Source organism: Aquarana catesbeiana, linkage group LG04, assembly GCF_042186555.1.
Source record: "Aquarana catesbeiana isolate 2022-GZ linkage group LG04, ASM4218655v1, whole genome shotgun sequence".
NCBI lineage: Eukaryota > Metazoa > Chordata > Amphibia > Anura > Ranidae > Aquarana > Aquarana catesbeiana.
In genome coordinates, this window is record NC_133327.1 from 560,516,386 (window position 1) to 560,535,834 (window position 19,449).

At 39.1% G+C, this 19,449-nt stretch overlaps 1 protein-coding gene across 2 annotated transcripts in view; it reads left to right on the top strand.

Annotated features, from left to right (window-relative positions):
* LOC141140621 (dihydroxyacetone phosphate acyltransferase-like) overlaps positions 1 to 19,449 on the top strand; it is a 102,403-nt gene that overhangs the window by 47,663 nt on the left and 35,291 nt on the right. For both annotated transcript variants that reach the window (XM_073628006.1, XM_073628005.1), the window contains exons 6-9: positions 628 to 703; positions 4,202 to 4,353; positions 8,558 to 8,688; positions 16,919 to 17,142. In XM_073628006.1, the coding sequence (XP_073484107.1) occupies positions 628 to 703; positions 4,202 to 4,353; positions 8,558 to 8,688; positions 16,919 to 17,142 (583 nt within the window). The remainder of the gene's footprint in view (positions 1 to 627; positions 704 to 4,201; positions 4,354 to 8,557; positions 8,689 to 16,918; positions 17,143 to 19,449) is intronic.

Consider the following 19,449-nt stretch of genomic DNA (forward strand, 5'->3'; position numbering starts at 1 on the left):
GTACAGTAACCAGGAAATCTGGAAAATCTTTTGCTTTTTTTGTATCATATTATTATGGTGAACACTGAAGTTTTATTGGTCATTCATTTAGCCAAGAGAAGAACATGAGTTGAAGACTAAACAAAAACAGTAATTGGGTGATAGGCATAGTAATCCAACCAAATAAACTGGAATTTAAATGCCATCCATTTTATGTTAAATGTTTTATGGAAATATATTTATTAAACCTGTTTTCAGAACTCATTAACTTCAAAGATTTGTCAGCATTAAGCTGGAGTATTATCTAATCCAGTAATTAATCTACAATAGTCTCTACTATAATCCTGTTTCTTACTACTTGCTTGTTTATTTGAATTGCAATTATACTAAAATTAGTAAAATTAGTTTCCCTTAATTGTAATGCTTCTGATGCAACTTTGTTCCCTGTAATAGTATTTGTAGTAGTTAGTAGTCCATTGGCATTTATGTGTACTGTAACATCAGCAGTTCACCTTTGGTGCTAATCTGTTTCCTGTATATTTGACTACAGACTACAGATACAGTACATGCTTTCATAAGGGCAAAACAACAATCAATCAAATCTGGTTTTGTATGAATTGTATTATAACTAAAGGCTTTCTTCTATAGACTGGATATGCTCCTTTGGAGTTTTTCATTGAAGGTCAAAGAAGCAGGACAGGCAAGACTATACATCCAAGGCTTGGTATGTATAGATTGATATTGATTGATATTGGTAGTGCAGTAGCAGTTCCACTATAAAATAACTGATTGTATAATTCATAAGAGAAGACAATATTTTAATTTTTTAAAAACTTTTAGCACATTTCTCTATCCTATCTTGTAATATATAAAAATGTAACTTTGCAATTTACTGCTTGTCAGAAATGAAATACAAACAAATGATCAAAGCAGTATTAAACCCAAAATCAAAAATGTATAGAATGCAGTTTACCAATCATTAGATGTGGTGGCAGCATAGTTTTATTTTTTAGGCTTTTTCCCCTTTGTTTTCACCTGGTGATCTGCCCAGTAACACACCTCCTGTATTAGAGTGCCATCACTGTGAATGGAGCACAGTGGGCACCTTTGGACAGCAGTAGGGAGAAGGGAGTGTTAGATTTAGATACACTAACAAACTGAAGCCAAACTGCAGCTCACAATGCACGTAAAAAAGCAGATACAGCAAACTTTTTTTTTTTTTCTTTGGGGATAAAGGTTTCACACAAATAAATACAAGCTGATCATTTTAAGCACACCTGTCAATGATAGATGGGTTGTCTCAATACTCTTAACTGATGCATTTGCAGAAGAGCTAGTTCTGTTGAAAAACATCAGACTTACTGTCCAGATCACTAGGTGAAAATAAAAGAAAGAAAGCCAAAAAAAGAAAACAAATGCAGCCATCATATCTTAGGTAAGTTTCAATATAATAAATGTTTGCTTTTCAGTTTAATAGCTCTGTAAGATTGACTATAAAAAAACAGTAAAATTTGGAAGGTTTGACACAAATGTAATTTACTACAGATTCTGTGTTCTTTCAGATTCTGCTACTTTCACACTGGGGCGGGGGGTGCGTTAGCAGTAAAGTGCTGCTAGTTTTAGCAGCGTTTTACTGTCGTTTTAGCGGCACTTTTCGGCCGCTAGTGGGGCGCTTTTAACCCCTGCTAGGGGCTGAATAAAGGGTTAAAAGCGCCCGTGTTGCGGCGCTGCTGAAGCGCTTTGCAGGCAGCGCTGCCCATTCATTTAAATGGGCAGGGCGTTTTTGGGAGCAAAGATGCTGCTTGCAGGACTTTTTTTCCCATCCCACAAGTGCACCGCCCCAGTGTGAAAGTACTCGGGCTTTCACACTGGGAAGGCATGAGAGGTGCTTTTCAGGAGCTATTTTTAGCGCTAAAACGCCTGAAAAGCGCCTCAGTGTGAAAGGGGTCCTACAGCAAATGCTTTTTAACTACAACATAAATTAAGTATTCAGTAATCCACTAATGACTGTAATACTTTAAAGGGGATGTAAACCCGATTCATGAAATCTGACCTGGGCACATATTTATGTAGTGTTTACTTATCTCTCTCCAAAGCTCTAAGTCCTGTGTCTTTCTGCTGTTTCGCTCCTCTGTTATCAGCATGATAATTTCTGACAAGTTATTCAACATCCGAGATAAAACTAGCCTGAAATTTGTGTCGGGGTGGGTGCTATAAATAGATTAGCAGAGAGCTTGCCTTGTCACAGCACAGCTCTGCAAGCCTCTGCCTATGTGGAGGGGGGGGGGGGAGTGTGCGCCTTTCCGCCAATCAGCTGTTACGCAGTGTATGCCAAGAATTCACACCTACTGCTGAATGAGGAAGTAAAAATTCTAACACAATGTTAGAATTCTAAAGAATATATAAAGCTGAAGACAGCAGATATACATGTAAAACTTATGTAGGGAGATTTATTTCATCTATGTGTATCATTTAAGGCTATTCACTTCACTGGGTATAGGAGAGGGTTTACATACACTTTAATATCATCTACCTTGTACATGTCATTTAGCTTTTTAGTTTTAGTATGCCACAGCTGCAAAAAGGAGCACTTTGTACGTTTTCTTAACTTTTTTAAATTTAGTTTTGGATAGAGTGAGGAAGGTTTAAAGTCTCTATAAATTGTTAATTAACATATGTGTCCCTATTGGGGAATTCCCCCCTCCCTTTCTATCAGCGCAGTAACTGATGGGAAAGCTCTCTAAGAGAGACTCAGGCAAAACATGTATTTTTTGGTGCAGTGGGGAAGCACCAGAGCTACTAACATTGGGGTTAATTAACAAATTGACTTTTCACTTCTCAAGGGAAGTTACACTTTGGAAGGGGATTTTTCCCAGAGCTTTTTGAATAAGGTGAAGGTCCAATCATATGAAAGTAAAAATCTTGCTTTTTTTTTTATTTCCCTTGCATGTGATTGGGCATTCTTTGCAATGTGAAATTCCACCACATTTGTTAAACTCTGGGAAAAACTTCCTTGCAAAGTGCAACTTCCGATGCAAAGTGAACATCCTATTTGCCTTTAATAAAACAAACCCATTGTTTAAATTTTTGATAATTTCTTCCTGTCCTGATGACCTCTAGAAACACCTTTTTTGTAAAAGCATCACAGAGAGGAAGTAAGGAAAATCTCCCTAATGGGGTCACAGAAAAAAATAAAAACCTGCGTTTTAAATTTTCCCCACTTCATCCAAAACAACCAAAAAAATGTCTGCTGGAATTAGACTTTAAACAGGTTTATCAAAAGTTTTATTTATGATACCACGGATGTGGCTTCCAATCCAGAAATACCATTATTTCCTCACCTCTCTCATTTTGCTATAAAGGGAGAAAAGGAAGCTCAACTAGCTGCAGTAAAGAGATTCTCATGCTATGGTGGTGCCTTCTCGGTCACATGCCATAGCTGTATAGGGTGGAAATCCAAATTCAGCTACCTGGCTCTAATGCTAATGTTCTGGCTTCAACACTTTGAGATGCTTGGAAAAAATATAGAGATAAGGAATTCCTATCCTTTCCTGACACCCATTTACAGCATGTTTGTCCTGGGCCTTTAAATTTAGAAAATATTAAAACCAGAGACAGCAATTTGCTTTGCCACAAGAGGGACAACAATGGTAGCCCATGTACTCTAATGAAAGATGTGTTTCCATTGATGAACGCACTATCTGCTAGTGCTACTCTTATGCTCTTATGGAGTGCAGCCCTTTTTTCCCACCACGTTCTTTGTTGGCTTTACTGCTGGTTCTTCCAAATGCTAATATTCTAAAAGGGAAGAAAGCCCAGTGTCCCCAGTGCTAAACCCAAAAAGCAAATGGCAAACAGTTATAATTTACCACAGTGCCTATAGAAAAATACAATTTTAGCTACAGTGTATTTATTGAGAAATCTTGGCAGATGTGTATTAAGAGGCTTGCCCATATCAGTAGTAAGTTTGGTACCCTTGCCGAGGTCTCGAAACTCATTGCAATGACAAAGAAAAATGGTGGCATGTATCATCTTAAAAAATATAAAATGTCTTTATATGTCAGCTTATAACAATGGAAAATAACTTTTCTTCTTCATAATAGTTGCCATTGCCCTGCTTGTTTGAAAATATTAACTGTGCTTAGTAAAAAACAAATTAAATATAAATAAATAAAGAAAATAACATAAAGGAAATTTGTAATAGGTTATGTTTGTATTTCAGGGCTTTTGAATGCTGTTATGGAGCCATTCTTAAAAGGAGAAGTATTTGATACTTATGTCGTTCCCATCAGCATCAGCTATGAAAGATTATTAGAGGAAGCCTTCTATGCGCAAGAACTTTTAGGAGCTCAGAAGCCCAAAGAATCCACATCAGTAAGATGTATTGAAATAGTCACACTAATTCAGTAGATCAAAGGCACCCTCATTTGGAAATGTTTAGATAAAACTGGAAAGGGGGGATTTTTATGGTGCCACAAATATAACAACCATTTCATAAAAAGTATGAAACATTTTATTAATCAAGAAAATATAAAAAAGAGTAAACAATTGTTGACTCTCACATACAAATAAACATTATAAAATTATCACAGCATGATAATGAACAATATAGTGCATAGAGAACTTCATAAAGCTATATAAATACCTGTTGGCTCAATATAGCATTTATATAGCTTTATGAAGTTCTCTAGGCACTATTATTGTTCATTATCATGCTGTGATAAATTTATAATGTTTATTTGTATGTGAGAGTCAACATTTGTTTACTCTTTTTTTTATATTTTCTTCAGTAATAAAATGTTTCATACTTTTTATCAAATGATTGTTACATTTGAGGCACCATAAAAATCCCCCCTTTCCAGTTTTCTCTATACATCAGTAAGATGTACTTCAGGCTGACTTGGTTCCATCAATTATGTGTGGCTCAGTTAAATAATAGATCTAGTGCTGGATCACAAATGCCCAGTGTGATTTTTTAGAGGACTCAAAGTCCTCTATCTCTGACTTTTTTTCCAAATATACCCTGTCATGTCCAGTTCACTGTTTTAATCTTTTAATCTTAACACCAACCACCCTGGTCTCATGCAGTTCTTTACTCATGTCCTCTGGCTACAGCAAACCTTTTCAAATGTCATCTGGCCTATCCTCTTTAAATGCCATATATTTACCCTCTCAAAAGTAATACTCAATTCCCTCCTCTAAGTCATCCAGGTTATCTGCTTGCTCAGATGCTTGCTCAGATGTCAAAATTGCAGTTGTCCACCATTTCAAACATCATCCAATTTCAAAAGATATTAAACATTTCGTGACCTACCTGGAATTACACTTGATAAATTGTCCCAAAATATCCACAACTCCCCTCCATTTGTCACCTAGACCAACATAGATGTCACCTGCTCTAATGATGTCAGACATTCTAAACAGATCACATGTACTGACCCTTATCAGATGTCTATCTGCCAGTGCATTAATATCTTTGAAAAAAAGAGTTGAGAGGTTATATATAGTTATACCAACACCCCAGTCCCCATGAGAGCCAGCAGTCTGGGCTTCCTAAAATTCACCCATGTTTATGTACAAACAATAACCTCTCTCAGATATTAAAAAAAACTCACTTACATGAGAGGAGGCATGACAACGCCATCCTGTCCAAAACCCTTTTCCTAGTCCGATATGACCAGGCATCCAACAGGCTTCAGATATGACTGGGTAATTCTTAGGTAATTCCTCCTGTGATGTGACCAGACATTTTCCCTGTCTCAATTATGGTCCTGATATGTGTTTTTAGTAGAAAGCTGGCTCTAAACTGTCCCTCATCCACCCTTTAAGACAAGCAGAAAAGCAGGTCATTTGTGGTTTTAATCGTAGTTTTTGTAGGAAACAGATTACGTTGACATTATGAATGTTATGGGTTAATTTCTGTTGCTTTATTTTATCAATGTGCACAGGTGTGACCCTGTTCTCCAAATGACATGCAGCTTCTTCTATCTAATTTGCTCTCCAACATCTGTATTATATCCACCCACCGTTATATTTTTCCTGTCGTGTCCAAAAGACAGGCTTTTTGATCAGTGTTTAACTATTGGTCAGTACCAGTATAGTCAGTGCTGTCAGCACAGCCTAACTGAAGATGGAAATATAGGAGAAGAGGAGGCTCACAGTCAGTCCTGGGACAAGGTCATCCAGTGCCCCAGGCAAATATTCCAAACTGCGCCCCCCCCATTCATGATGTGCAAGCTTAGGGGATCCTACGTCCAGCAGTCTCTCGTTTGTCAAAATCACTGCCACTGTGACTACTCCTGTCAGCCTTGTAACAGAAGTATGAGCACTATAGGTAGATTTACTACTGCTACATGCATATTAGACAGACACACTTGTGTTTATATTACTAATTTCAAGGAAACCTACATTCTGAAATATACAGGCTGTTCCTGCAGAATGTAACCACTTCCGGACCGCCCACCGTCGTTATACATCGGTACTTTGAAGGAGGATATCGTTGTTATGGCAGCAGATAGCTGCCATAACCCCAGTATCCTCTTCTTCAGTGAGCAGTCCAGTTTCTGATAAGAGTGGTCTCTGCGGCAGATTCACTGCGAGATCACTTTTATTGCAGCGGGAGAGGGCCCCCCCTCCCGTGACGCTTCGGTGCCCTCCGACGCTTACCGGAGCCGTCGGCAGCGGTGGAGGCGATCGGGTCCTTCTCGTGGCCTGACATGGAGACGAGTGAGGGGAAGATGGCCCCCACCCGTCTCCATATCATTGCAGGGCGGAAGCGATGTCAAAACGTCACTTCCGCCCATAGTTCTTAAAGGGCCTTTTTTTTTTTCTTTTTTTTTTTAATGAAATTTTTTTTTTTTTTTTCTATATTGCATCTTAATGTAAATATGAGATCTGAGATCTTTTTGAACCCAGATCTCATATTTAAGAGGTCCTGTCATGCTTTTTTCTATTACAAGGGATGTTTACATTCCTTGTAATAGGAATAAAAGTGACACTTTTTGTTTTTTTTTAAAACAGTGCAAAAATGTAAAAAAGGTAAAATAAATAAGAAAAAAAAAATGTTAAACGCGCCCCGTCCCGACGAGCTCGCGTGCAGAAGCAAACGCATACGTGACTAGTGCCCACATATGAAAATGGTGTTCAAACCACACATGTGAGGTATAGCCGTGATCGGTAGAGCAAGAACAATAATTCTAGCTCTAGACCTCCTCTGTAACTTAAAACATGCAACTTTTAGAATTTTTTAAATGTCGCCTATGGAGATTTTTAAGAGTAAAATTTTGTCGCCATTCCACGAGCAGGCGCAATTTTGAAGTGTGACATGTTGGATATCAATTTACTCGGTGTAACATTATCTTTCACAATATAAAAAAAATGGGCTAACTTTACTGTTGTCTTATTTTTTAATTCAAAAAAGTGTATTTTTTCCAAAAGTGCGCTTGCAAGACCGCTGCGCAAATACGGTGTGACAGAAAGTATTGCAACGACCGCCATTTTATTCTCGAGGGTGTTAGAAAAAAATATGTATAATGTTTGGGGGTTCTAAGTAATTTTCTAGCAAAAAAAAATGTTTTTAACTTGTAAACAACAAATCTCAGAAAGAGGCTCGGTCCTTAAGTGGTTAATACCACTTTTTGTTGGCTGTCATGCTAAATCATCAGCTTCAATACTTTATGAATGACCAACCTGGAATGAGTATGCAGATCAGAAGTTCTGACTTTGAGGGAACATAGAGACAGGCAACTAGCATTTTCAGATGAAAGTCAGCATTGGCAACATCCATATTTTATCAATATAGGTTTCCATTGAAATGTACTGTACATAGTACTGTAATGCCCCGTACACACGGTCGGATTTTCCGATGGAAAATGTCCGATCGGAGCGTGTTGTCGGAATTTTCCATCAGATTTTCCGACACATAAAGTTGGAGAGCAGGAGATAAAATTTTCCGACAACAAAATCCGTTGTCGGAAATTCCGATCGTGTGTACACAAATCCGACGGACAAAGTGCCACGCATGCTCAGAATAAATAAAGAGATGAAAGCTATTGGCCACTGCCCCGTTTATAGTCCCGACGTACGTGTTTTACGTCACCGCGTTCAGAACGATCGGATTTTCCGACAACTTTGTGCGACCGTGTGTAGACAAAACAAGTTTGAGCCAACATCCGTCGGAAAAAATCCTAGGATTTTGTTGTCGGAATGTCCGAACAAAGTCCGACCGTGTGTACGGGGCATAAGAGTGGGTTAAGGGGAGACCAACAAGACACCACATCCCGATTAAACAAGCATTAGAAAAAGCAAGATAGAAAACTGTGGGACTTTTAAGGTGCAGACTACAGATTAAAAATAATTATTTTATTATAACATAAAAGTTCAAATGCATTTTCATAAAAACACATGGGAAACATTGGCACCTTAAAAGTCCAACAACTTTCAATTTTGCTTTTTCTAAAGCATGTACTGGATATAGATCAGCCCAAGAAACTGATGTGCCCATTATTTTTATGTAGATGAGTCTTTAGAATCTTTCATTAAGCAAATTTGCTGCATTCACATGCATTTTTCGTTGTAGGGTTTGATGAAAGCCAGGAAGCTTCTAAGTGAGAATTATGGTAACATTCACATTTACTTTGGACAGCCATTGTCTTTACGGTCACTGTCTTCTGGGAAAATAAATCGCTCTGAATATAATCTTACCCCAAGGTACTGTGTTATAGAGATTATGGGGTGGATTTATTAGGCACATAATGCTGTACTCTTTGCAAGTGCAGTTGCACTCATGTTGTTTTACAAAATTAAGCTTTACCACATTGAGTTCAACTGCACTTGCAAAGTGCACAGTCTATTTGCCTTTAGTAAATCGACCCCTATGTGTATAGTCATTCAACACCCAAAAATGCTTCAAAAATTCTATGGATTAAACTGATTGCTTGAAAGCTATGACTACCTGTAAAAAGTCTTTCAGTTGGACTGACACCTGGGTGCTGAAGCAAGCCCTAACTTCTTATCTGTTAATCTGTTGAATTTACTCAACTGGTGTTTGTTTCATGGCTCAGCCTCCTCTCCCACCTATTATTTTCTCATTTATCTATATGATATACAAAGTATTTACAGCAGGCTCCTCTATTTAACTTTCCATAATGAGAGACAGTGTCATGAACCAAAAGCCAACAAGTATAAGCATTTAAACAATATTTATGATATATTGTGGTACAGTGAAAAATAATGGTTACATAATATGGAAATTGAATACATTTAGAATCCTAAAACTACAATAAACTGTGTAATAATTATTAAAGTGTATTTCCTGTCAAAACGTGTAATCTTAATTGTACAGTATAAAACACAGGATTTGACTCTTGGGTTATATGCCTCTACCTTTAGGAGATTGGACACTGACATAATCTTTGCTGGGACCCCGAGCGAGAGGCAGAACAGGGACGTGTGTGTGTAAACACACTATCACGTACCTGGTGGAGACTGGAATGGGATGGAGGCCTCCCTTGCTCCTCCCGCCTACACTCCTGAAGGTGGGAACAGAAAGTGTAAAGGCAAGGAGTGGCACGAGTGCCGATTAGCTGGCTGGTGATGTCCCCTCTATAGGTGGGTAGATCTGGCAGTCACAGTCCTTGGAGCAGGAAATAGAAGCAGCTTGGCACCAGAGCATGGACAGGAGCGGAACCAGGAGAAGAGCAGCAGTCAGCAACAACCAGGCAGCAGGGTACCGAATCAGCAGGCAAAGCAAGTTCAGAAGGCAGGCCAGGATCGGAAACAGTCAGGCAATGTGGTACCAAATCAGTAGGCAGATCAAGTTCAGTAAACAAGCCAAAGTCAGGATACCAGGTAACAGAGTAAAGGAACAAGCAGAGGCGAAGTCCAAAGGCGAGCCGGGTCATACAGGAACAAACAGGAACAGCGGATCAGGTCTTGGTAGGTCAGGAAGAAGCTGAAGATCATCTAGAACTGTTTACAGTGACAGAGCAGTTTAAATAGGTCACTGGGCGCCAAGTGCTAATTGGTGTGTGCACGCGTTCGCGCGCGTGTATGCGTTCGCGCACATACCCGTATGCAATGAACTGCCATTGCGGGAATTATGTTGGTCCTTTGCTTATGAATATTAGCACGAGTGCAATGTGTACGAGCATGAGTAAGTATCCGCACTGGCCCTTTTAGTGGTGGAGGTCCGGTTTACCTTACATACACAAATCCCTGTTCTGTTCTGTGAGGAGAGTCAGATGGTGAGTTCCTAATAGCTAGGAACCACGATCTCTCATCCCCTCTAGTCAGTCAACTCCCCCTACGGTTAGAACACACAGTCAGGGAACACAGTTAACCCCTTGATCGCCCCCTAGTGTTAACCCCTTCCCTGCCAGCGATATTAATACAGTAATCAGTGCATTTTTATAGCACTGATCGCTGTATAATTGTCAATCGTCCCAAAAATATGTCAAAAGTGTCCGATGTGCCCGCCATAATGTGGTAGTCATGATAAAAATCGTAGATTGCCGCTATTTCTAGTAAAAAAAAAAAAAAATAGTAAAAATGCTATAAATCTATCCCCTATTTTGTAGACGCTATAACTTTTGCGCAAACCAATCAATATACGCTCATTGCAATTTGTATTACCAAAAATATGTAGAAGAACACATATCGGCCTAAACTGGGAAAAAAAATTAGCTTTTTTTAAAAAAAATTGGGGATATTTATTATAGCAAAAAGTACAAAATATTGTGTTTTTTTTCAAAATTGTCGCTCTTTTTTTTTGTTTATAGACTCGAACATCGGGCTCATCCCTAGAAAACAAAATGAAACACATGTATATACAGAGTTTAGAATTTTTTTCATACTGTCTTGTACTCTATAGAACAAGAATTCAAAATGACATGGGCTGTTCCCATGGTGGACCCCTGCCAGTCTGGCACTAAATAATGTACTGTTTCTACTGAGGACATTACCTCTTAAGACTCTTTTGAGGTCATCCTTTGCTCTTGAAAGTCCAACCCTGCAGCCAGCTATTGTCACTTTATTTGCTGCCCAGTTGCAAACTTGACTGGAGAACTCAATAGTGAACTGTCTCCTGACAAAGAATCCTGAATCCTATTCAGTCTACAGGATTACAGCTCTTGCCCTCATCCCTACCATTCTGCATAGATGCAATGACCAAGGGATTCATGAAGTCTCCAGAATATTCCTACTTCCTGTGCATATGCACAAAGTTTTATGACTTTGAGCTTGGTCTACTGACTCTAGTCTGGAAAGGTACCTTTTGCGTATGCTCTTTGAATGTAAGCTCCTCTTGAAAAATGCTTAAGGAATGCATTGAAATGGTCACAGAAGAAAGAGGGTCCCTGCACCACCACTATCTACAATTACACTTCCTGTTGATTTGCCCCCTCTACCTTATGTGTACAATCTGTTCACCCCATCCAAGCATCATCATCCACTGCAGGTCCACCATCCTTTCGTAGCAGACCCTCCACCTCTATGCCCACTGGACCTGCTCAGAAGCCTTCTTCACACTAAAAGTTTGTCTCCGCCCCTGGAAGTGGAAGGACATCTACAGACAATTGCTCTAGAGTAGTACAGAGACATCCTGGACTTTTATTTTACTTTGTCCTTGGAGAGACACAAAGAGTTTCAATTGCTGTTCTCTCTCTGCTCATTTCTACTACACTTGCTTGATGATTTACAAAGAGCAAATAGTTTCTCCACATCTTTTTGCTGCTTTACAATCACTACAGAGGGATCCTTGCCTGTTCATGGATGCTGATCCCATTATACCCTTAAAACAACTGTATTTTAAGACTGCTTCTGCCTGGTCTGCTATAGATCTGCCATTATAACTCTCATATGAGATTTTATAACATTAATAGCAAATGTAATGTGATGGGTTATACTCCCCATCTATTTACATATCAATATAGTCCCAAAAAATTGCCATGATGCTATATTATTAGATTCTTAAAGTGGTAGTTAACTCTCTGTCTTAACTTGTACCTAAAGGTAATATTACAATCAGGCTTACCTATAGGTACAACGAATACCTCCTAAACATGCACCGTTTAGGAGATATTCACATCGGCAATAGCCAATGATGTCACCCATGCATACACAGTGACGCCACCATATGCCATGAAATGCAGAGTGCTGTGCCACGGGTCCGACACGCAGGTGAGGGAGAGTCATCATCGCTGCTTGTGAACCTGGAAGGAAGACTGGGTGAAGATGGTAGTCCCAGTAGCAGTGACAGCGTGCTGCTGGAGGGCTTCATTTGAAAGATAGCACATTATGGCATAAACCTGCAGGGGTCTCAATCTTTTTTTTTTTTTTTTTTTTTTTTTTCACTTTACCACTTTAATCACACCCTGAACATTCATATCCCAGGTTGCCTTGGAGATATTTTACTAAAACGCTCCTAAGCTTATTTCTTATGACTCATATGCCCAAATGTTGCTGTTCACACTTCTGCTCCCTAGTTGATCCTGCATTCTTCTTAGGTTCCTCCCTTGACCTTGTACCACCTCAGGTATCTGGGTCTAATCCTGACATCATTCTTATTCACATTTTGCTTCAGTGCAACATTTTTGTCTATGGCTTTTCTATGTTTAGGAACATGTTCTCTTTGTACCCCTCGGTTGCATCTCCATGAGAATTTCTCTCAGGATATGCTGGAAAACTTTTTTAAGGCATCCAATGGCTGTTTTTCTCCATTCAAATTCATTGAAACTCTTCTCTTTACTATGTGGTACGTTTAACTTCACTATATAGACCCTATTTTACACATACCCCCCTTGCTAATAACTGTCAGACTCTGCCCTTGATATGCCCTTCCTCCCCACATCAAGGTTGCGGATTACCAAGTTGCATGCTTTATGAGCATGCTTTACGACCGTTCTGTTCTTGCTTCCTCAAAAAACTGTTCTTTTGTACCAGTCGACTCTATTCGTTGGCTTAGTACTGGTAAAGATTGCATTGCCCCTGTTCTCAGTACTCCCCTTATGCATTTGTTTCCCCCTCCACATGCTGTCTGTGGGTGCTGTACTTCAATAATGATTGCTCTACAGGCTTTGAGCCAGAGATCTCCCAGCATCTCTTATTCATTGACATTCACCACTTAGGCATATTCAAACTTCTAGGTTGGTTGCCCCTCTTACCTGGGGGCATGCAGATCATTTCTCACATACGCTGCAATTTATTACATGAGATAGTATTCATCTAGTTCTAGTTCCTCATCCTGCAACTTCTTTTGTTTGGAATCCCCACACACCTAGCCCTTGGAACCCTACAGGTCTTGGTTCCGTCTTGTAGATTCTCTATATGATACCTTATCCAAAGTATCCTTAAAGCGGGGTTCCACCCAAATTTTGAACATTATCTCTATGCATTCTCTTCCTTGCCTAGATGCTGACATGCTGTGTAAAAAAATTTAAATCGCCGTAATTACCTTTTTTTTCTCTAATCTTCTTAGCACTTCCTGGTTTTCCTCCCATGGGAGTAGGCGTGTTTCTAGCCTCTCCCAGACCTCCCACAGTCCCCTGGGAGCTAGTCTCAGGCTTCCCAGCATGCATTGTGCAACAGCGTCATCACAACATCTCTGCTCCCAGCATTCACCGCATCCAGGAAATACATGCTTGTGGGCTTCAAATGCCCACAATGAAGATGGAAACCGCCTTCAGTGAATTTTATAAGTTATTCTTTACAACGAAATCGGACACAAGCGGACTTATTACACAGAACATGTGATTAGATAATCATGAGAAGAAAAGTTTGTGAATGAACTCCAAAAAAAAAAAAACGATAGATAGGTGGACCCCCGCTTTAAAGCCTATCCTTGCTTCCCTGGAGCTCTTCTTATCACCTTCTGTAGGAATGACATTCTCCTCCTCATGTCCTGCCTTAAGGGCATGTCAAACAACTCTTACAATTCAAGTTATGGGTAGAGTCAGGCCTGTCATCTATGGCTGCCTGCCACATCTTCTCTTAAAAACTGACCCCTCTTCTGTTTCCCACACAGCAGACACTCTATTGAATTTCTCCTTCCTCTTCCATTCAGCTAGTTAGCCTTTTTTGTAGGGCTTCTGTCCTGTCCTCCTTCCTTACCTGAGCCCATTCTCCCAAAAATGTTTGGGTTCTTGGGCTTTTTACAGCATTTAGCATCTGCTTTTTCTCACAAGTTGCAGGGCCACCACCTGTTTCCCTGTTCATGTATTCACGGCTTTTTGACAGGTGGCTGTTTGAGTCTCTGCCAATCTGTGCTTCACCTGCGAAGTGCTTCTGCAGTCAACTGTCTAAGTCTTTTGAACTTTCTTGTTTTTTCCTATCAGCCTGTTGCTGTTGTTATGGCTAAGTGTTGTCCATCCTGCCAGTTATTGCTTGGGGATGTCCCATGGACCAAAAATCAATTTGTGTGGCTTGTACTGTAAAATTATTATAAGAGGAGTTTTGACCTACCTGTAAATTCCATATGTTAGAGTACAGTACAGATCACAGGTCCCTCCCTTCTTTTCTTTGAGATTTCCTTTCTGCTTACTAAAAAAAACTCTAGTCTCATAGAGTGGGGGGAGCTATATAGGTACACATGTCCACAGTCCAATCACCTGAACCTAGTGGCATCTAACCAATGGTCTAAGAATCAACTCCCGTGTCCTGTTCTGTACTCAAAGATGTGGAATTTACAGGTATGTGAAAATTCCTATGTTTTCCTTTCAGATGAATTGGGGAAGGATTAGAACCCCTTTTATTCTTTCTCCTATCTGCTCTCCTTTAGGGAGCTTTTTCCTCATTTACTGTCACAGTAAGGCTCCATGCACACTGGGCTTAAAAAAATATCTTTTCTCTTGGGAGTAAAAAACTATTATATAGAGCATTTATTGTACAAAGTTTAGATGGGTTTAGAAGGGTTTTACGTTTTTTCTGCCAGTAAGCTCCAATCAGAAACGTGATCCAGAAGGTTATTTTTCTGCCTCTAAACGAGCTCAAAATATACCTGTAAACGTCCTTATGTGCATGAACACATAGGATAACATTGAGCTGCTTCTACAGTCAGAACACAAAACTCCTGTAGAAGCAAAGTATTTAAGCCAGTGTGCATGGAGCCTGACAGTGGTTTCACCAGACAGGAAGTGAGGGAACATCTTCAACAGAACAGAAAGATAGACAGCATTTAAAAGCTGACTGGGGTTCTTGCCTGTCCTGCTTTGTGTCTTTTAAAGTTACTTTGCGGTAAAAGCAAGGAAGCATAAAAGACCTCTATAGTGTATTGATTTGCTTAACCACTTGACCTCCGGAAGATTTCCACCCCTTCATGACAAGGCAATTTTTTTGATACGGCACTGCATTACTTTAACTGACAATTGCGTGGTCGTGTGACACTGTACCCAAATAAAATTGATGTACTTTTTTCCCACAAATAGGGCCTTCTTTTGGTGGTATTTGATTACCTCTGCATTTTTAATTTTTTGCACTATAAAAAAAAACGACTGACAATTTTGAAAAAAAAAAAAAAAACAATATTTTTTACTTTCTGCTATAAAACATATCCAATAAAAAAATTTAAAAAATATATTTTTTTTTTTCATAAATTTAGACCAATATCTATTCTGCTACATATTTTTAGTAAAGAAAAATCTCAATTAGCGTATATTGATTGCTTTGAGTAAAAGTTATAGCATCTACAAACTATGGAATATTTTTATTTATTTATTACTAGTAATGGCAGTGATTAGTGACTTATAGCTGAAAGAAACCATAATAAATGCACATTTTTTTACCTGCAAAAAAAGTGCATTTATTTTTATTTTTGAATCTCTTGCCACCCGCGCTATAGGCATAAGACGGCTACAACACGGGCCTGAATTGTCGGAGGCCGTCTATGTACGTCCTCCCATGCATGTGATGCCTGCGTGCCCCCTGACAGCTGATCACATGATGTAAACAGAGCTGGCGATCGGCTTTTTTTCCCCTCAGGCTGACAGCGTGAGGAGAAAATAAAAAGCTGATTACCATCTAGAGTAAACGGGACATCGCTCCTGCACACTCCAGATCCATTGCTGCTAAGAAGTGCCCACCAGTTCCACCTACCAGTGCCCACCAGTGCCACCTACCAGTACATATCAGCACTGCTAAGCAGTGCCACCTACAAGTTCCCACCAGTGCCACTATCAGTGCCCATCAGTGCTGTCTATCAGTGCTCATCAGTGCTGCCTATCAGTGCCCATAAGTCTAGCCTATCAGTGCCCATCAGTGCAGCCTCATCAGCTCACATCAATGAAGGAGAAAAATTACCTGTTTGCAAAATTTTATAACAAACAATGAAAAGTTTTTTTTTTGTTTTTTTTTTAAATGTTGGTCTTTTTTTGTTTGTTTAGCAAAAAATAAAACCCCAGTAGTGATTAAATACCACCAAAAGAAAGTTCTATTTGTGTGAAAAAAAATGATAAAAATGTAATATGAGTACAGTGTAGCATGGTCGCGCAAATGTCATTCAAAGAGTGAAAGCTGAAAATTGGCCTGGGCAGGAAGGGGTTTTAAGTGCCTAGTAAGCAAGTGGTTAAAAAGTGAACTTATCCTTTAACATGTAAAACTGTTCAAAATTTCACATAAAACCTTGAGTCAGGCACTAATTAAATAAGTTGGACACACATAGTCAATATGAAGAAGCAATGTAATCTGCATGGTGCAAAGTAAAATAAAAAAATAAGTCGGGTATACTGAGCCATACAGCTCAATGCATTCTTAGTTCACTTAGTATAAGGTAATGTATTTGTCTATTTAAAATGTATAGTTCATTACGGAACCAGTTGTGCTCACCATATTCCTAAACACTTCTTTGTTTTTCTTATAGTCAAAATAAAGTTATACCTGAAAAAACACTCTTTAACTATTCACACAGAGATTTGATTTTTTTTTTTTTTGTGACTCATGCATGATTTAGGCATTTATCACATCGACCATCAGAAGACATTCAAAAGTTTATCACCGATGTAGCCTATAAAGTAGAGCTTCACCAAATAGCCAACATGGTCCTCAGTCCAGCAACCTTGATAGCAGCCATTTTGTTGCAGAATTTACCAGCTTTGAACTTTACCATATTGGTTGAAAAAACACTGTGGCTAAAGGATTTAACAGAGGCCTTCGGAGGAATGATAGAATGGCCTGGTATGTATTTACATTGTTAGCACAACTGATATTTTACAGTTGATTACTAATTTACAATAATAACGCTTAGGCAGGTGATTGGTGTTTTTTGTCATCCAAGCCACATTATTTTGATCCTAATTGTGTGCTATGACAAATCTTGTACACATTCTACAGTATATCTGAGGCTTACACTAGTCAACACAGGGCCTATTAGACAAACATGTAAGCACCCCATTCCCTTTCATTCCCTGCTGGGTATTAAGTGGCCAACATATCTTCTAAAATCTTACCGTACTAGAGAGTCGAAGACAGTTCTCTTGCGCATTTAGCCTGGCAGCTTGTTCTTGACTCTGGGAATGCATACCTTTTCCAGTTGACAACAGCTGCCCTACATAGAGGTTAGGCTTCTCTTCCCCATACCATTTCACTGTTACATACTGGTTTTGTTTCCCAGCTCAACACCAATGACACATGGATCAATTGTCCCTAGTTTGTAAAATAGCACCCACAAGCTGTACACAATCGACACAGGGAAACACAAGAAACTAACCACACCAGACCCAGTCCCAGGCCATGATGTATATCATCATTTCCTGGCAGGATGTCCATTGTACCTTCAGCCCAACTATTTCCTCATGAAATGAAGCATCACACCCAGATGCTACTTGCCAAAGTATGTAATCTTTACTGTTTAGCTCAGCTTTTGCAAATTTCACAACAGAACACAATAATCACCTTCTTAGGGTCTCTCTTCTGCTAAAACAAAGTTCCTTCTACAGAAGCTCTCTTTTCCACACCAGTTTTGACACTACTCACAGTTCCTTATATATCCCAGTTCAGGCAACATGAGTGATATGGCACTCCCTTATCCATAATCAGGGCAAAAGCACCCCCCCCCCCTTTTTCTTTGCAAATACAGCCCTACAAACCGCTGACAGATTAGATTCTACCAGGCTCAGTTCTTTAAGTTTGGCTGCAAATCTCACACTTCCTACATTTCTTTTTTACTCTCTGATAAAATGCCTGGTTAATTCTCTATCTCACACTAATCACTATGCTGCAAGTGCATTTGGAATATTATCAATAGAGTACGCTGACAACCTGTCTTTTTTGCAAACTTTTTTTTTTTGTGTTTACCATTAAAGCGGATACATGTTAATGGTTGATTTTTATTCAGTCTGAAAAAAAAAAATCCCAAAGGCCTTCTTTAATAACATCAGAGGATTTTAAATAGCAAGGCCAGGCCCAAATTTACTAGAGACAAAGGACACAGGCTGGGGCTTTGCTACAAGAGTTAGGATATTACAGAGGATACAGAAATAACTAGAAAAAGAAAATAAACTATATGAAAACCCCAAAATACAACCTCTAGAAAACAAACGCCCATATTTTTATAAAGAAAACCTTGCAGCAAAAAAAAAAGTGTATTATGGATGGGGCAACAGCCAACTAAAAGTAACTGTTTACCCCATATAATCAATAAAATAAAATACAGACAAAAAGCCCCCCACCAATATAAGAAAGAAAGAGCAACAAAAGGGCTAATTGCTCAAAGAGATAGGAATGAGAATTAAAGTACCGTTTCCTGACTGACCCTAGTCTCTCTCTATGTAGGTTGTAAGCTTCCCTATCATTTTCCTATGGCAGATTCCATTACACTGACATTATGGCTGTCCTGTGCTTTTCTTCTCTTTTATAGTGAAGAATCTACTTTATCCACCCAGCCCCACCCTCACCCTTTTTGTTGACTCTTCTAAATCTGCTGGCCATAATTCAAGGTTTATGCAGTAGATTATAGTTTATACTTTAAATAATTCTCCCAGGGAAATCTTGAACCAACTGGATTTACCTCAAACCCATTACAGCAGTGAACCCATACCCCATCCCTATATCTGACAGAAAACTTTGCTGCCAGGGAATTTACTAAACTGCCAATAGAGAAGAAACTTTGTTGGCATTATGTGTCTAAACTCTACCTGCTCAGAGAAAACAGAATGTCAATATGCACAATTTCATGTTTACCAGACTAAAACAATATATTTTATTTAAAGAAGAAAGAAAGTAATATATATGCAAGCCACTACCACTTCTATTTTCAAAGCTATTATAAATGACAGTAAACATTCTCTACAATGTCCTGAAACAAGCATACAGGTAAGGTGTTCTGACAAATTAACATGCTGCATGCTTGTTACCTGGGGGACTAAGGATAAAGACAGCCCTGAAGCTTCTAACAAAAAAAAAATGTTAGTTTAGAAAGAGCATACAAAACCAGGAACCCAATGCAGTCACCCAATATCCCAATATTCTATGCGGATAGCTACA